Genomic DNA, 16,541 nt, shown 5'->3' with positions numbered 1-16,541 from the left:
ACCATGAGATCATGATCTGAGCCGAAATCAAGAGTCAGAGGAGGCCTAACCAACTGAGCCACCCAGGTGCTTCCACTGATAATGAACTAATTGCTATAGTAAAATAATCTAAGTCCCAGTGGTTTAAAGAAACACTATGTAGCTATGGAATCACATAAAATAATTGGATTTGAACTTCTGAACTTTTAGAGAGAGCCTACAAACTATGTGTAAAGTTTGAACAGTGTAAATATTAAATTTTGTTTGGACTCCATTTTTGTAGGACTCCATTATTGAATTTCATATTCTGATAGATTCTACTTCTATTTTTATAAATGAATCAACAGGAATTTACTTCTATATTTCGATGAAAGTCCATTAATTGACTTATCATGGTATTACATCTGGCCACAGATAAAACTCTGAAAAGGAATTAGAGTCAGAAAAAAAGCTTATTTCATAGCTATGTGAATAATAATAGCCATATTTCATTATAAGTATTGCAGAATTTGGAATTCAGCTTCTATATATCTTCTCCTATGCTATTAAACAATTAAGTATTATAAATACAACATTAATTTATGAATCAAAGAAAATGCAATTCTGGTAGGTGGATTCCACTCTAAATAATGCTGATTTCATTTACTCTAATGAATATGTAACACATAATTGAAGCAGAAAATCCCATTTCAGGCACCTAGAACAACTAATACATCAGTCTTGAATCAAACTACATTTTATTTAAAATGCATTAAATCATTTCCAGAAAGACAATCATGAATCTAGCACCCTTTATCCTCATTAGTTTAGAGATATGCAGTGTGCTCCCTGAGTGCCTGATCCACTTAAAAAACTTTTTTCTGAGGGAATGTAGGTTGATCCTTGAACCTGAATTCCAGTTTACTAATAAAAGGGGTACGTAGCTTAGCTTATTAGAATTGTGTAGTAAGAATACAGTCGGTTGCCTTTGCTATGTTCCTTGATAATAAACTGCAACCCTACCTCAGCCACGCAAATTTCCAACTAATAGAGAACCTTGAAAGAGTCAGGACAAATCACACAATACAAATAGATGTACACAACACTACTAAAAATTTGATTGAAAATCCAGAAGTTTGTGAACGAAGTCTTTCTCAGCTAATAAGCTATATCCTTCCCTGTTGCCACAGGGTTGTTATAAGCAATGTTTAATATTCTTTTAAAAGCTGTTGTCAACAAGAGAAAGATGGCAGCTGACCAGTTAAATAAATAGCAACAAAGGAAAATGAATGGTTTTACCAATTTTAAAGAAGTAGTAAATACTGACTAAATTTTTCCTGCTCTTGTTGGACCAAAGGGTGAAGGACACAGGAGCTGTCCTAAACAAGAAGTAGTTGCTCCAACAAAGATGAATCATGAAAAGCGAGGATTCTAAGTTTATGTTTTCCTCTAAAGAGGGCATATTTCTTCACTTAACCTTATCAAAAATGTGAACAGGTGATGGTACTTGTCTGAACCATTTTACCTGATGATAACCCAAGTACCCAATCACAATATCCCATGAGTTAATATGTTCTTAAAAGTGACATGATATATACGGAATAGAATAATACATTGATCTTTCCTCTCTCTTGCCAGTAGCAGAAATGGTGGCCAGTACCACCAAAGCAACTGAAGTTTGAGATTGAAAGTAAAGGTATAATCAGAGGCAAGTAACCGTCAAGGAGAAAAATGATTATGGAAGGATGAATGATAAGAGGGAGGAGAAGGTAGAACATAATTGGGCAGGAAATGCCTCATTGACATAGTAGAGAGGAGAGATAAAACGAAAACACTGACGTAGTTTCGAGGCGGTGTCTGGGCTAATATGCCCAACACTATCTTTAACAGACAACTTGTTCATGTCTGCACGTATGACCAAAATCAGGAGTTGAGTGTGTAAGATGGGAGTAACATAACTGACCTGATTTTTAATCTATCTTTAAAAACTTTTATCAAGATAAAGCTGTAGATTCTTGCTTTATATAGCTTCTCTTATGACTTGACACTGCCAGGTTGTACTAAACGTCTCATTCATTTCAGGTCCTTTTATTTATTTCGGTTTATCTGGTTGATTATGAAAAGAAGCAGTGCAGAGCATATGCAAAAATCTGTCAACAGTTGTAAAAGGGGGACATGTAAGAGTTGTTGACACCTTGTAGATTAAATAAATAACTGGATTCCCCCCCTCCCCCGTTTGCTTACAATAGTGTATAGATACACCCTACACTCTGTTTTGCACTGGATTTTTTTTTTCCAGGAGTTAATTTTTGTCAGCTCGCTCTACCTTATCTCACCTTTTAGGATGTGTATTCAAGTTTGTTTTACATTCTAGTATCCAAGTCTGTGGTTTTTAGATAGTATGGAGGATTTTTCAAATGTTGTCTTCATAGTTTTTTAAAATCATGGAATTTTAAAGTTGTGTCAGTCATTCTATATGTGTATTCATATGTGTGTATTTATAAACAGAATAAGACCTGGAAGAGATTTGAGTAGTTTGAACCATGTGAAATTTCTGGCTCAGTCATTTTTAACCTATAAAAGGGCAACTTCATATGGTTCCCACTAAAAGATCACACTACTGTATATGTTCTACAGTTATATTTTAGATTAATTCATTTTCATTTTATATAAAATGCCAAAGTTGTGGGCTGCTCTTTTCACCCAATGATGTTACGTAAATTACTGAATGCCTCAAAGTAGCCTGTTTTCAAATAGTGAGCAGTAATAAACAATTAATTATAAAATCTTAAAAACTTTGTAAAATAATTCAAAGACAAATACATTTTAATACTGGCAACTACAAGGAATCAGTTAAAAGTCAAAGTTTAGTTGTATACATTATTGGAAGAAAATTTAATGTACAGAGTCTAAAACAGCAAATGAAAACTTCTCTCATATCTCTTTGAATTGACATCTCAACTTGGATTTTGATGTGAATATTCTTGAAGTGCTAAGGGTTCGAATGCTTCATAAATAATGAAACCATATAATGAATATATGATTCAATAGCATGAAAACCATCTTGCTATTTTTCCCAAAAATCCATCCATTACCCTACTACATCTAACCCCACAGTACTCCAAAGACACAATATCCTTTTTTTTAAACTCCATCCTTTTGTTAATTTTATTTATTTTCCTTTTCATCCTGTTTTTAAATTTAAGTTTCAGTTAACATACAGTGCAATATTGATTTCAAGAATAGAAGTCAGTGATTCATCACTTACATACAACACCCAGTACTCATCATAACAAATTCCCCCCTTAGTATCCATCACCCATCTAGTCTATCCCCCACCCTCCTCCCTCCATCAACTCATTGTTTGTTCTCTATCACTAAGAGTCTCTTGTGGTTTGTTTTCCTCTCTTCTCTATTTCCCCCCATTCCCATATGTTCATATGTTTTGTTTCTTAAATTCCACATTTGAGTTAAATCATATGGTGTTTGTCTTTCTCTGATTGACTCATTTCACTTAGCATAATACATTCTAGTTCCACCCACATCATTGTAAATGGCAAAATTTCATTCTTTTTGATGACTGAGTAATATTCCAATACACACACACACACACACACACACACACACACACACATACACACACACACCACATTTTCTTTATCCATTCATCAGTTGATGGACAGTTGGCCTCTCTCCATAGTCACTGGGGTACATATACCCTTTCAAATCTGTATTTTTGTATCCTTTGGGTAAATACCTACAATACCCTTTTTAAAGACTACTGCAAACAACTGCACACAGCACTATCTTCTTGGTCAAGATACTGGTTTCCATGCTGTCTTTCTACACTTATTGAAGAATGTTAAGAGGCCCTATTTAGATCTTCACAAGGCTTTTTTAAGTATATAGGAAAATATTTAATATTTTCAAATGCATTTCACAAACTTAGCTTTCATTTATTTGCAGATAAAAGTAGGCTGTAGAGTGTTATCATATAAACTGAAAGTCTATTTTTTAAAAAAGCCAGCAGTTATCACTGCCCACATTATCACTGATTCCAGAAATAATTAAAAGAAATACAGAAAACTTTTGGAAAAAAATTAGCTCATACTTATTGTATTTGTCTTTCATAACCATTTGTTTGTTTAGTTTAATATGGTGTCTCCTCAGGTTATAAACACCAGAAAAGTAGAGAATGTTTTTATATTCCTATATGTGTCTATGTGTACGTTTATGTGCATATGATACGTGTATATATGCAAACATGATATATACTCACAATGCATATATAGTACATGTATATATGTGTCTATATTATATGTGTATATAATGTGCTACTGGTACACTATAAGCTAGAATAATAGGCATTTGTTGAATTAATGAATAAATGAAACTTTAAAATCTAGTCTATAGGCATTATGTGATGCTTTCATCTCTTTTATAATAAATCCCCATCAGCACCACAACACAAGTTTTCTTCTCTCTACTGTTTGGCTTTTTGTTTACCTTCTGAATTACTCTACCTCAAATATTTCCTAGGCCTTCTTGAATAGATATGTAATGAAAAGTAAACTTGAAATTTTCATTGACTCCAACCGTTCCTCCTTTCTCAGTCTCTGTTCTTTGGCTTTAGGCATACGTTATCATAGGTCACCAGACTAATGTTGAGGGTCTCCAATGGGCCAGGCAATGTGTTTAGCACTGGGAATATAGAGAGCTGTCTGTTTGACTGGGGGCCATAATTGTAAAATACTTGACCATACAGAGAAGTGACAACAGTAGCATATACAATGTTTATGCGTTTTTAATAGGATGGCTGTGCTTCAGGAATAATTAACACATAAAATGTAAAGTAAGAAAAAATTCACAGCGATTTTGATTAGAATCTTTAAGGAAGATATGGAATCTCATCAACTGTGAGAAGGAACATTCATTTTAGACAGAAGAAACAACCTGTACATAGCAGTCTCCCTGCTGTTCCCTTCATGCACATGTATATATGTGTCTATGTGCATGTGTATGTGTATATGTGCAGTTCTGCAACTACACCAGTAGAGACCCCCTAGACTGCTCTGTCTACCTGAATGGTTCTCAATAGCAAGTTTTGTCATTCCTTCCTTATGCCTAAAGTTTTACTCAACTCTCATAATACAGCTCAGTGATTTTCATCTGGTACAAAATGTCCTTCATCGTCTGACCAATTGCTCATTTCATCTGATAATTTCCAACATCCATTCACCAGTGTATGTCAAGTCTCATGACCTTTGCAAGAGCTGTGTTCGACCAGTCCAGAATCCTGACTTCCTTCTCCTCCAGCTGATTCTGAAGGTTTTTTTTAGACTAAACTCAATCATTATATGTTCAGAGAGGCCTTTATGAGATAGAGTGGGTATCCCTATAGCATTCTGTTTATACTTTTTTTTCCCACACTTGTCAGATTGTGCCCTCAGGGTGTGGCATCCTGCCACTAAAGTATCTGTATTGCAGGTAGCCATATCTCATCTCTGCCTCACCTGTGGGAGGCACCAGATATAGGGACTAGTGAAAGAAAAGCTCTACTCGGGGATAATTTAAGTGGTTCTCTAGTGCCTTAAGAAAGTTAATGTCCTCCATATTAACTAGCTATTAACACTTTTGAAATCATGGAATTCAAAAGACTTTAAGGCTAATGCAGTTTTTTAAAATATTTTTTGCCATGACCCACAGTAAGAAATGTTCTGCATCATAGCATGGAACACACACATAATCATGTATCTAAAACAACAGTTCCACAATTCAATATCTAGACTTACTAGGTATGCTATGGTAAAAATATAACAAAAACCCCAATATCACATATTACTTCACAATTATTTAATTTAACCAAGAAAAAAACCCAAGATAAATAATATCAAAATAAGCCAAATAATAAATAAAATAGCTTTGTGCTTACCCACCAAAAAACGATTTCTAGTCCCATTAATAGTGACAACTACTCCCCCACTTCTGTTAGTGTAAACTCTCCTCACATTTTACACATAAAGGGAGTGAAGTCTTGAGAGATAAGTGACTTGTCCAGACAATGCGTCCAAAGCTGGATCTAGGACACGTCTAAATGTCAGGCTAGTGCTCTTTCCACTACACCACAGTGAGAAAGACGGAGCTGCTGTGAAGAAGCTATAGCATCTAAGTCATTCATTCTTTGAGACAGACTCTTTGCCCATGGACAAAATACCTGTACTAAGGAAGTCAATAAGCCTGCTACCTACCCTTCTTACTTTTGTGGCACAGCCCACATTTTTGAAAGAATATCCATGTTAAAAATAATACTGATATAGAATCCAATTAGAAAAGATACTTAAAATCCTCAGAATTATAAACTCTGGGTCAGAGTTGATGAGGTTTCAATATAGAAATTTGATGTGTCCGTAATGATACTTTTAGAGTGGGAAAAGGAGTGGACAGAGATGATACCAGAAGTTGGGAAGAGAGGAACCAGGCTGACAGAAAAGCCATACTACAGAATTCTGAGCAAAATGAGAATGGGAGAACTTCAAGTTCTTTGTTAATTGTTTACAACTGAAATTGTGAGCATAGCATTATTTGTCAATGTTTATTAAATACAAAACTAATTTTTCCTACTGCACATTTTGTCTTACTCTGTCCTTATTGTGGTGAATTAGAAATAATACTTTCTCATATTTAATAAGAAGTACACCTCTCCTATTTAATAAAAAGTACAGATAATATGCTGTATCAGGCTGTCCTTAAAAGGCCTGTGGGGAGAGGCTTTATGTATGAAATAGACAGTCTTCCTCAGGCTAATGCTTTTATTTCAGAGTAATTTAGGAAGGGCAAGAACACTCATTATCTAAGAGCACCAGAGCCTACAGGCTTAAAGTACTATGTTTCATTGAAGACAAAATCAAATGACTGTACAATTATAATTATCAAAGAATCATGATTAAGTCTGAAACATCAGTCAATGCAAACCTTGTGGGAAATTGGTGTCTGTAGAGGGGTCAAGAATCTCTTTGAGAAGCAAGGTTAGACTAAGCAGGTGTTGAATGAAATCACTCACATAAAATATTAGTTATTTATTTCTGAGTCTGTTAAACAATAGCCTGAAATTACCTAAATGTGTATATATATATATACATACATACATATATATATATGTATGTCTATCATGGCAAATGTCACATAGTCTAGATTTTGTTAATTGAATAGTTATTTATATATGAATTTTAATTTTCATCCTTCATATATATATATAAATCTTACTGCTACCATACTTTCTATTATTTAGAATTAAAAATTGAAATTCCAATAAACTCTCCTCTTATATTTCAAATTTTCCCAGAATATACTTCACAAAGCAGCATAAGACAAAAATTTATTCCAAGCTACTGATCATACCAAAGAAATTAACTAAACTGTATTATAGATTATTTTTTGAAGCATAGGTTTTTCTAAATGTTTAAATATAATATAGTTAATATATTACTGTATATCATTTCTATTTCTGTTATTTAGAAAGAAAGGATCATATTGGCTCCTTTTGTTTTTAAAAAATCTTATATTTAAACATAGCAACAAAATAAAACTTTAACAGAAAATATAGTAACACATTTTTTTAAAAAAACCTCTTAGTTTTAAAGCACCATCCACTAGCCGTTTGTCCTGCCCATCTCAGGAGTTGTGAACCTCTGTCCCTGTTGATAACTCTGACTGAGAAAAGCTGCGTACTTACGCGTACATCATGGACCCAGGACTGGGGCAGCTTCTATTCAGTCACCATCTGATCTCTATCAGCCAGGTCAAGGCTGGGAGGCTGGAAAATAATAAGAGTCACTGGCAACAAGAAAGGAAACGAGTCCTACAGGTTTACTGACTGAGATCTGCTGTCCTGATGTAGCCTGATAAGAACATGATCAATTTTGTGCCAGCCAGTTCAACACAGTGAAGTAATTATTAATACTTCATAGCATAGAGAAGCTCCAAGCAGCGGATGGCACAACATGCAACTGCTGATGATTCAGAAGACCATACTTTTCCGGTTGGGGAGGTATGATCAGGATTGAGGTGTGGTTCCAATTTGTTTAAACAACAACAACAACAAAACATTAGAGCACCTCAATGGTACTTTTTCCTTTCTTCATGAGAATTGTTGTGTCTCTTCCCTTTAAGAGAAACTTTATGGTCCTGTGGTGAGGACCTGGGCTATGGGCCAGGGTGCTTATCTCCACCACCTTGGTAGTATGACCACAGGCATGGTACTTAACTCATTGGAACTATTTTGATCATAAGTAAACTGGCAATACTTGTGTTAGCTTTTTTGTGCATTTTAGCTCTAAAGATTATATATTTTATCGAAATAATTTAATTAGCCCCCAAAAGGCAAAAGAGGAACATTAAAAAAAAAAAAAAAAAAAAAAAAAAAACAACTTTTTTCTTCTTTCTCATCATTAAGAACAGCTTAGTTCATCTTAACTGGGTATGAATTCCTCAGTGTTTATACTCACTTTATTTTTTTAATTTTTATTTATTTATTTTGAAACAGAGAGAGTACAAGCAGGGGAAGGGCAGAGAGAGAGGGAGAGAGAGAATCCCAGGCCGGCTCCACGCTATCAACACAGAGCCTGATGCGGGGCTTGAACTCACAAACCATGAGATCATGACCTGAACTGAAATCAAGAGTCAGACACGTAACCAGCTGAGCCACCCAGGCACCCCTATTGTCACTTTAGATAATTGCATTCGTTCACAGAGATTCTGGTCTCAATATATGAACTTCTAATGAAGATCAGTAAAGTTTCAGAATGGATATGACAATTTTAAGAGCTGCTTTTAAAGGCTTAGAGCCAGGAAATATTAAAGGAAAAAAAATAAACATGCATTGTTGTTGTTCATACAGAATACCTTTATCTAAAATGCTACAAACAATATCAATCTAATTCCAACATTTTTATTATAATATTCCACATAGTCATGAATATGAAATATATTTCTCAAGACATATTATGAATGGAAAAACTGGCCAAATTGTCAGTTTGTGTAATCAATTATCAACAAAAAAAAGACATGTGACAATAGAATTTTGAAAAGGAATAAAAATTTCTGAATAAATAATTCAGAAAAGTTACTGAATCACTTTATCTATATTGAAAATCATAACTTAACTTGGCAGAAAGTAATTTTGTTCTTTGGAGATTTGATTTTTTTCAAGAGTGAAAAAAATCATAAAATTATAACCAAAAAAAGTACTAGAAAAATTATACTAATTTTAATATACAATAAAGACCCATTATTGTTTCTGTATTATAGTACCATGCTAAATTGAAATTAGTGGGGCATCTGAGTGGCTCGGTCAGTTAAGTGTCCGACTTTGGTTTGGGTTATGGTCTCATGGATCACGAGTTTGAGCCCCGCTTTGGGCTCTATGCTGACAGCTCAGAGCCTGGAGCCTGCTCCAGATTCTGTGTCTTCTTCTCTCTCTGCCCCTCTCCTGCTTATGCTCTGTCTGTCTGTCTCTCTCTCTCAAGAATAAATAAACATTTAAAAAAAAGTTTTAACTTGAAATTAACATCATACACATATGCTTTTAAAATTGCTTTAATCTTTACATTAAAATATTCTCATTAATAAATTAATATATTTGCATAAATTAATATTATAATATTAAAATATTCTCAGTTCTTTTTAAAAATTTTTTTCTTAATGTTTTTATTTATTTTTGAGGCAGAGAGAGACAGAGAATGAGCAGGCAAGGGGCAGAGAGAGAGAGAGAGAGAGAGAGACAGAATCTAAAGCAGGCTCCAGGCTCTGAGCTGTCAGCACAGAGCCTGATGCGGAGCTCGAACTCACAGACTGTGAGATCATGACCTGAGCTGAAGTCAGATGCTCAACCGACTGAGTCACCCAGGCGCCCCTCAGTTCTTTATGTTAGTAGATAATACAGAGAAAACAAAGTCTGGCTTAAATGGAGGAAATTTTTCTGTACAAGAACCTTGTAAGTACAAGAATCCACTTTGAGATTTCTGGAATGAGACATGTGGTAAGCATGTATTTCTTACATTCATATATATGCAAAACTAGAGGTTCAATTGTTACGCTCAGGAATCTTTCTTCCTATTCCATTCTCTCAAATTATCTTCTGATTTTAAATGTTCTATTTCTTTAATTGTTTTCGTTTTTTCCTCCTCCTTCTACTTTCAGTGAATATGTAAAATAACTCCATTTACTCTCTGAGGTAATGTCTTTGCCATGGTGCGGTTGCAGTACCCTAAGCTTCCAAGTAAGATGGCTGGGTTCATTTCCTGCTGCTGTCATCAACTAACTGTATAAACTTTAGGAAAAGTCTTAAACTTTCTACATCCCAGTTTCTCCCTCTGTGAAGTGAGGATAATACTTGTACATAGTTTAAATGAAGTAATAAATGTAAAGGACTTAAAGTAATGCCTGGTTCATAATAAAGCTCACAAAATTATTAGGTACACTCTTCTCTCCAACTCTCATTTTTTTCTGAGATTAGTCCTATATTGCTAATTGTTTTCAACAGACTTCAAAAGTGCTATTTCCAAACTCTTCTGTTTATATGGTTCTCTTTTCAGCAATATATATTGTGTCTACACAATTTTTTTTAAATTTTAATTAAATTAGTTTTAATTGTAATGCATAATTAAAGATATTGATGTATTGGATTCTAATTAATTTAGCATATGCAGAGTTTTTAAATTTATTTTTGACAGACAGCGTAAGTTCAGGAGGTGCAGAGAGAGACAGACAGACAGACAGACAGAGGACCTAAAGTGGGCTCTGCGCTGACAGCAGAGAGCCCAAGACAGGGCTTGAACTCACATGAGATCATGACCTGAGCCAGAGTCAGATGCTTAATGGAATGAACCATCCATGCACCCCACATATGCATTTTTTTAAATAAATGTTCCTTATAAGGCTGAATAACTATCAGCTAATTCTGAAGATTGGCAGGCATTAACAGTTTGTACTGTAGAAGTGAAATTACTACATGTGAGTTTTATTTAATTGGTTCTCAGCACCCTCAGCACACCTCGCTACACGTGTGCAGGCACAATACTGGTTTCTATTACTGCATTGTTGATTGATTTATTATTGGTCAAAACACAAGGAGTGTATGTTGCAAAATGTCAATGGGGAAAGTCAACAATAAGATGACATTACATCATGACATCAAGGGGAAAGTTAAGATACTCCCAAACTGATCATATTTCTTCAGTGTCCAAAATAAAAGAAAGGAATAGAAAAAAGAGAACTTTTAGAGTAGAATCTATAAAAGGTTTTTATACATTTCCCTGTAGTTGCAGATTTTATAATAAATTAATTTATGAACTTAATAGCATTATCACATACAAATAAATTAGCCTCATACTTGCTAACAGATTAAGGTTTGAGAAGTGGCCTTAAGTTTTATCTTACACTTATTAAGACAATTTTAATTCAATTTTACCACTGAAGAGGGAACGTAAAGGAGTTAATGTACGACCACTGCCAAAGGGTGATAACATGGAAGAGGCCACCCTCAAAGGAAACAATGAGTTCTTTGGACTAGAATGAATGTATCACTGACCTAAGGAAAAGAACACCAAATTGAATAGCCTCTCTTTAATATATATAAAAACTAACAGATATCATTTGCCCAGACAACTGGGGTGACAAAAATTGGAGACACTCACTCTAAGATCAACTCATTTTCATGTATCACTTCCATGTGTTCATTAAATCATGGAACTGAGATGAAAGGATAATATATGAGCTTTTTTTTTTTTTTCATCTCATAGAATAGGTCTTGGAGTTTTTTGAGCCAATGTTCAAGTCAATAGTTTTTTTCTTCTCTATTTTGGAGAGAGAGAGCACGTGAGTTGGGGAAAAGGGCAGAGAGAGAGTGAGAGAGAGACAGCGAGAGAGAGAGAGAGAGAGAGAGAGAGAGAATCTCATGGAGGCTCCATGCTCAGTGCAGATCCCTATCTTGGACTTGATCCCACAGTGCTGGGATCATGACCTGAGCTGAAATCAAGTGTCGGACATTTAACAGACTAAGCTACCCAGATGCCCCTAGAAAACGTTTATTTGTAGGCAAAATATATATTTTACATATAAGAGAAATTATTTTATTTCAATACAAATAGCTTAATTACTTCATTATAACCATCTTCAAAGTTGTAGAATATTCTATCTTCATTCAAATATAAAGTATTAAATGATTTCCTTGCTGTATTTATTTAAATATTTGTATTTATCTAAATCTATAAATCTAAAATAATTTATCAGTCTCTATATTTAAAAATACTGCTACTCAAATTATTTTACAAGTAATTACAAGATATATTTCTGCATTTTATATAGAGTTCTTTTATATAGAGTTCACTTTTTTGTGCTTTGTGATCCATTTATCATTTAGATAAATGTTGGGGAATAGAAGATATTTAAGTGTTTATATGGAAGGGGAATTGTCTAATATCAATAGCACTGCGATTGTTTCTAATAAAAAGTAATTTATTTTCATTCTTTGGGTGACATTACTGGAAAATAGTTTATGTACAAGCTGTTTAACTCTTGGGAAAAAATTAGTAGGTTCTGTTGAGATAGAACACTACATCAACTTCAACTCAAATTTTGGAAATTCTTTTGTTACACTTTCAGTATATCTATAGTTCACACATATCTTCTTTCATGATACTTTTAACTCTGGCTTTCTAAAATGAACAGGTCTTCTATGTACATAAATGGCTTAATAACATCTATATGAACTTTTTCACATGATAGGAAGTCTAAAAATGTATGTTCCTGGGGTGGCGTGGTAATAGTCTGTAACTACTGACTAACTAAAACCTGTCATCTTTAGAAAGAAAAAAAAACTTGACCTTGGTCTCCAACCTGATAAGAAGTTTGAATGCTAGATGAAAGGGTAGTCTATAACAGAAAAGTTGAAAAAATATGAACTTCTTAAAGCCAAAGATCTTTCCACCAAAAGAGTCTTTCTTTAAAAATTCTTTGAGCATAAGTATAGCATTAAAGTCAAATAGCCAAATGTCCAATAATATGATGCCAAAGCTATACAAGGAAGGATTTCCATGTGTCCCAACAGGGAGTGTGTATGCTTCTCTGTTATCAAATGATCAATTAGTGCACTGGGTCATTGGAATGGCCAAAGAACAAGGAATGACCAAACTCATGAAAACAGAAAAACAAAATGAAACAAAACAAAACAGCAACAACAACAACAAAACCATGTTGAAAAGCTTTCTGGATGATATGTTTGATGTTATCATGCAATGCTATGAAGAGTATAGCTTGTGGCTATGGGTGAGACTGCATTTCTTCCATGCTGATTTCCCAACATTAAAAAACATTAAAAAAAACAAATATATCTATGGGCCTTGGACCTAGTCCAAACACTGAAATTATCTATCTATCTATCTATCTATCTATCTATCTATCTATCATATGTCACCTATCATTTACCTACCTACCTATCCATTTATCCATCAAATATATATAAAATGAGATCTAGAGATGTTATCTGCATTGTTCAGACACATAACTCTGAGATGGCAGTCAGTTCTGTCATCAGGACACTTAGCTTCCTGATCAAGTTTTTTTTTTTTTTTTTTTCCTATTCCTTATCCTGGAAAGATTACATAGACAGATGAGTGGTAGGGGGCAGTTGTTGTTTATTTCTTGTATTTTTTCCTTCTTTTTTGCATTCTCATAGTTCTCCTTGCCTTCTCTGGCATTCTCATAGTTGTTTTTAAGCAGTTACACCCATTGTGTTATTGAGTTATTGACATGTAGAGTATATATAGGCTAGTCTGATATAGTTTAGTCTTCAAAGAGAAGGGCTCACACTCTATAAGGTGGGTGAGGCACAAGGTCATTAGAAGAGGTATGGAAGGAAACTGCTAGAACTTATTTTACATGTATTTTTAAATCTACAGAATATTAAGAAAGAAGCAACACATTACTCGTGTTTAATTCCTTGATTGAGATTGGCATCTTCACTAAGCCTTGGATGTCAGGTCATTAGATGGCATCCTAGGCTAAGGGTTCAGTTAACAGTGACACTGGTATTTGTTGTTTGGCTTTTATCATATTTTGATGTATTGAAATTTCATGTATTTGATTAGGTGAACTTTTTATGAGTAAATATACCTGGTTTTATAAACATTCCTCAAAAAATGGGAAAGGTTGAGTATAAATAATAAAGAAGTATGAAGTTTGACCTATTGGGAAGGTTAACTCTTTCAGAGAAGCATGGGAGGAAGTCTTGCTCTTTTTCCTAATACTTTTAAATAATATATCCAGCCTCTTAAATATCAAAGATATGACTAAAGTCTCTTTGGATTAATACCTACTCTTCTAGTCTCTTTTATCTCCCCATACCACTCAGAGTTAACCACTGCCATTGTTTTGATGTATACCATTCTCAGATGATAAAACATGAGCTCAGAATATGATCTAACATTTTACAGCATATGCCACTTTTTTTTGAGTTCATTTATTTATTTTGAGAGAGAGAGGAAGGGAGGGGCAGAGAGAGGAAGAGAGAGAATCCCAAACAAGCTCCACACTGTCAGCACAGAGTCTTTCTTGGGGTTCAGTCTCATGAACCATGAAATCGTGACCTGAGCTGAATCAAGAGTTGGATGCTTAATTGACTGAGCCACCCAGGCATCCCCCAGTATTCTGCCTACAACATACTCATTTTAGACCTAAAGACAATTGCAGATTGAAAGTAAGAGGATGGAAAACCATCTATCATACTAATGGATGTCAAAAGAAAGCCTCAGTAGACATACTTATACCAGACAAACTAGACTTTAAAACAAAGAATGTACTAAGAGATAAAGAAGGGCACTATATCATAATTAAGGGGTCTAACCACCAAGAGGAGCTAACAATTTAAATATTTATGCCCCCAACTCGAAACACCCAAATATATAAATCAACTAATCACAAACATAAAGAAACTCATTGATAGTAATACCATAATAGCATGGGACTTTAATACCCACCCCCCTTACACCAATGGACAGATCATCTAAACAGAAAATCAGCAAGAAAACAATCGCTTTGAATGACACACTGGACTGGATGGACTTAACAGATGTATTCAGAATATTTCATACTAAAGCAGCAGAATACAGTGGACCATTCTCCAGAATAGATCACATAGTGGGTCACAAATCAGCTCTCATCAAGTACAAAAAGATCAATAACATACCATGCATATTTCAGACCACAGTGCTATGAAATTTGAGATCACAAGAAAAAATTTGGAAAGACCATGAATACTAGGAGATTAAAGAACATTCTACTAAAAAATGAATGGATTAACCAAGAAATTAAAGAGGAAATTAGAAAGTACATGGAAGCCAATGAAAATGAAAACATGATAGCCAAAACCTCTGAGATGCAGCAAAGGCAGTCATAAGAGGGAAGTATATAACAATCCAGGCCTTCCTAAAGAAGGAAGAAAGGTCCCAAATATGCAACCTAAACTTACACCTAAAGGAGCTGGAAAAAGAACAGCAAAAAAAGCCCAAAACCAGCAGAAGGGAATGATAAAGATTAGAGCAGAAATCAATACTATAAAAAAAAAAACAACAAAAAATAAAAAACAAAAAAACAAAACACCAGATCAACAAAACCAGGAGCTGGTTCTTTGAATTCTTTGAAAGAATTAACAAAATTGATAAACCCCTAGCCAGACTGATAAAACAAAACAAAACAAAACAGGAAAGGACCCAAATAAGTAAAATCAAGAATGAAAGAGGAGAGATCACAATCGATACCACAGAAATACAAACAAAACAAGAGAATTTTATGAGAAATTATATGCCAACAAATCGGGCAATTGAAAGAAATGAAAAAATTCCTAGAAACGTATCACTACCAAAACTGAAATAGGAAGAAACAGTAAATTTGAACAGACCCATAACCAAAAAGGAAAGTGATTCAGTAACCAAAAGTCTCCCAAAAAACAAGAGTCCAGGGCCAGATGGCTTTTCAGGGGAATTCTACCAAACATTTAAGAATTAACACCTATTCTTTTGAAGCTCTTCCAAAAAATAGAAATGGAAGGAAAACTTCCAAACTCACTCTATGAGGCCAGCATTATCTTGATTCCAAAACCAAAGACCCCACTATAAAGGAGAACTACAGACCAATTTCCCTATTTAACATGGATGCAAAAATTCTCAAAAAGATTCCAACAAATTGAATCCAACAATACATTAAAAGATCTATTCATGGGTACCTGAGTGAATCATTCAGTTAAGCTTCCAGTTCTTGATTTCAGCTCAGGTCATGATCTCACAGTTCATGGGTTTGAGCCCCCGTCAGGCTCTGCACTGCCAGTGAGGAGCCTGCTTGGGATTTTCTCTCTCTCTCTCTCTATCTCTATCTCTATCTCTCCCTCCCTCCCTCTCTTCCCCTCCCTGCCTGTCTTAAAGGAAGGAAGGAAGGAAGGAAGGAAGGAAGGAAGGAAGGAAGGAAGGAAAGGAAAGAGGGAAAAACAGAAAGAAAGAAAGAAAGAAAGAAAGAAAGAAAGAAAGAAAGAAAGA

At 34.5% G+C, this 16,541-nt stretch overlaps 1 protein-coding gene across 3 annotated transcripts in view; it reads right to left on the bottom strand.

The window, feature by feature from the left end:
- Window positions 1-16,541, bottom strand: part of TMPRSS11F (transmembrane serine protease 11F) — a 96,404-nt gene that overhangs the window by 71,335 nt on the left and 8,528 nt on the right. For 2 of the 3 annotated variants that reach the window (XM_040482089.1, XM_040482073.1), the window contains exon 2: window positions 7,691-7,771. In XM_040482089.1, the coding sequence (XP_040338023.1) occupies window positions 7,691-7,701 (11 nt within the window). In that variant the 5' untranslated portion in view covers window positions 7,702-7,771. Of the gene's footprint in view, window positions 1-7,690; window positions 7,952-16,541 lie in introns of those variants that run through there. The other variant, XM_040482081.1, reaches the window with a different exon arrangement.

The sequence above is a fragment of the Herpailurus yagouaroundi genome, unplaced genomic scaffold (genome assembly GCF_014898765.1).
Source record: "Herpailurus yagouaroundi ecotype Mexico unplaced genomic scaffold, PumYag 28, whole genome shotgun sequence".
NCBI classification, from domain to species: domain Eukaryota; kingdom Metazoa; phylum Chordata; class Mammalia; order Carnivora; family Felidae; genus Herpailurus; species Herpailurus yagouaroundi.
The sequence above is the reverse complement of the archived record's forward strand: the minus strand, read 5'-3'. Positions and strand labels throughout refer to the sequence as shown.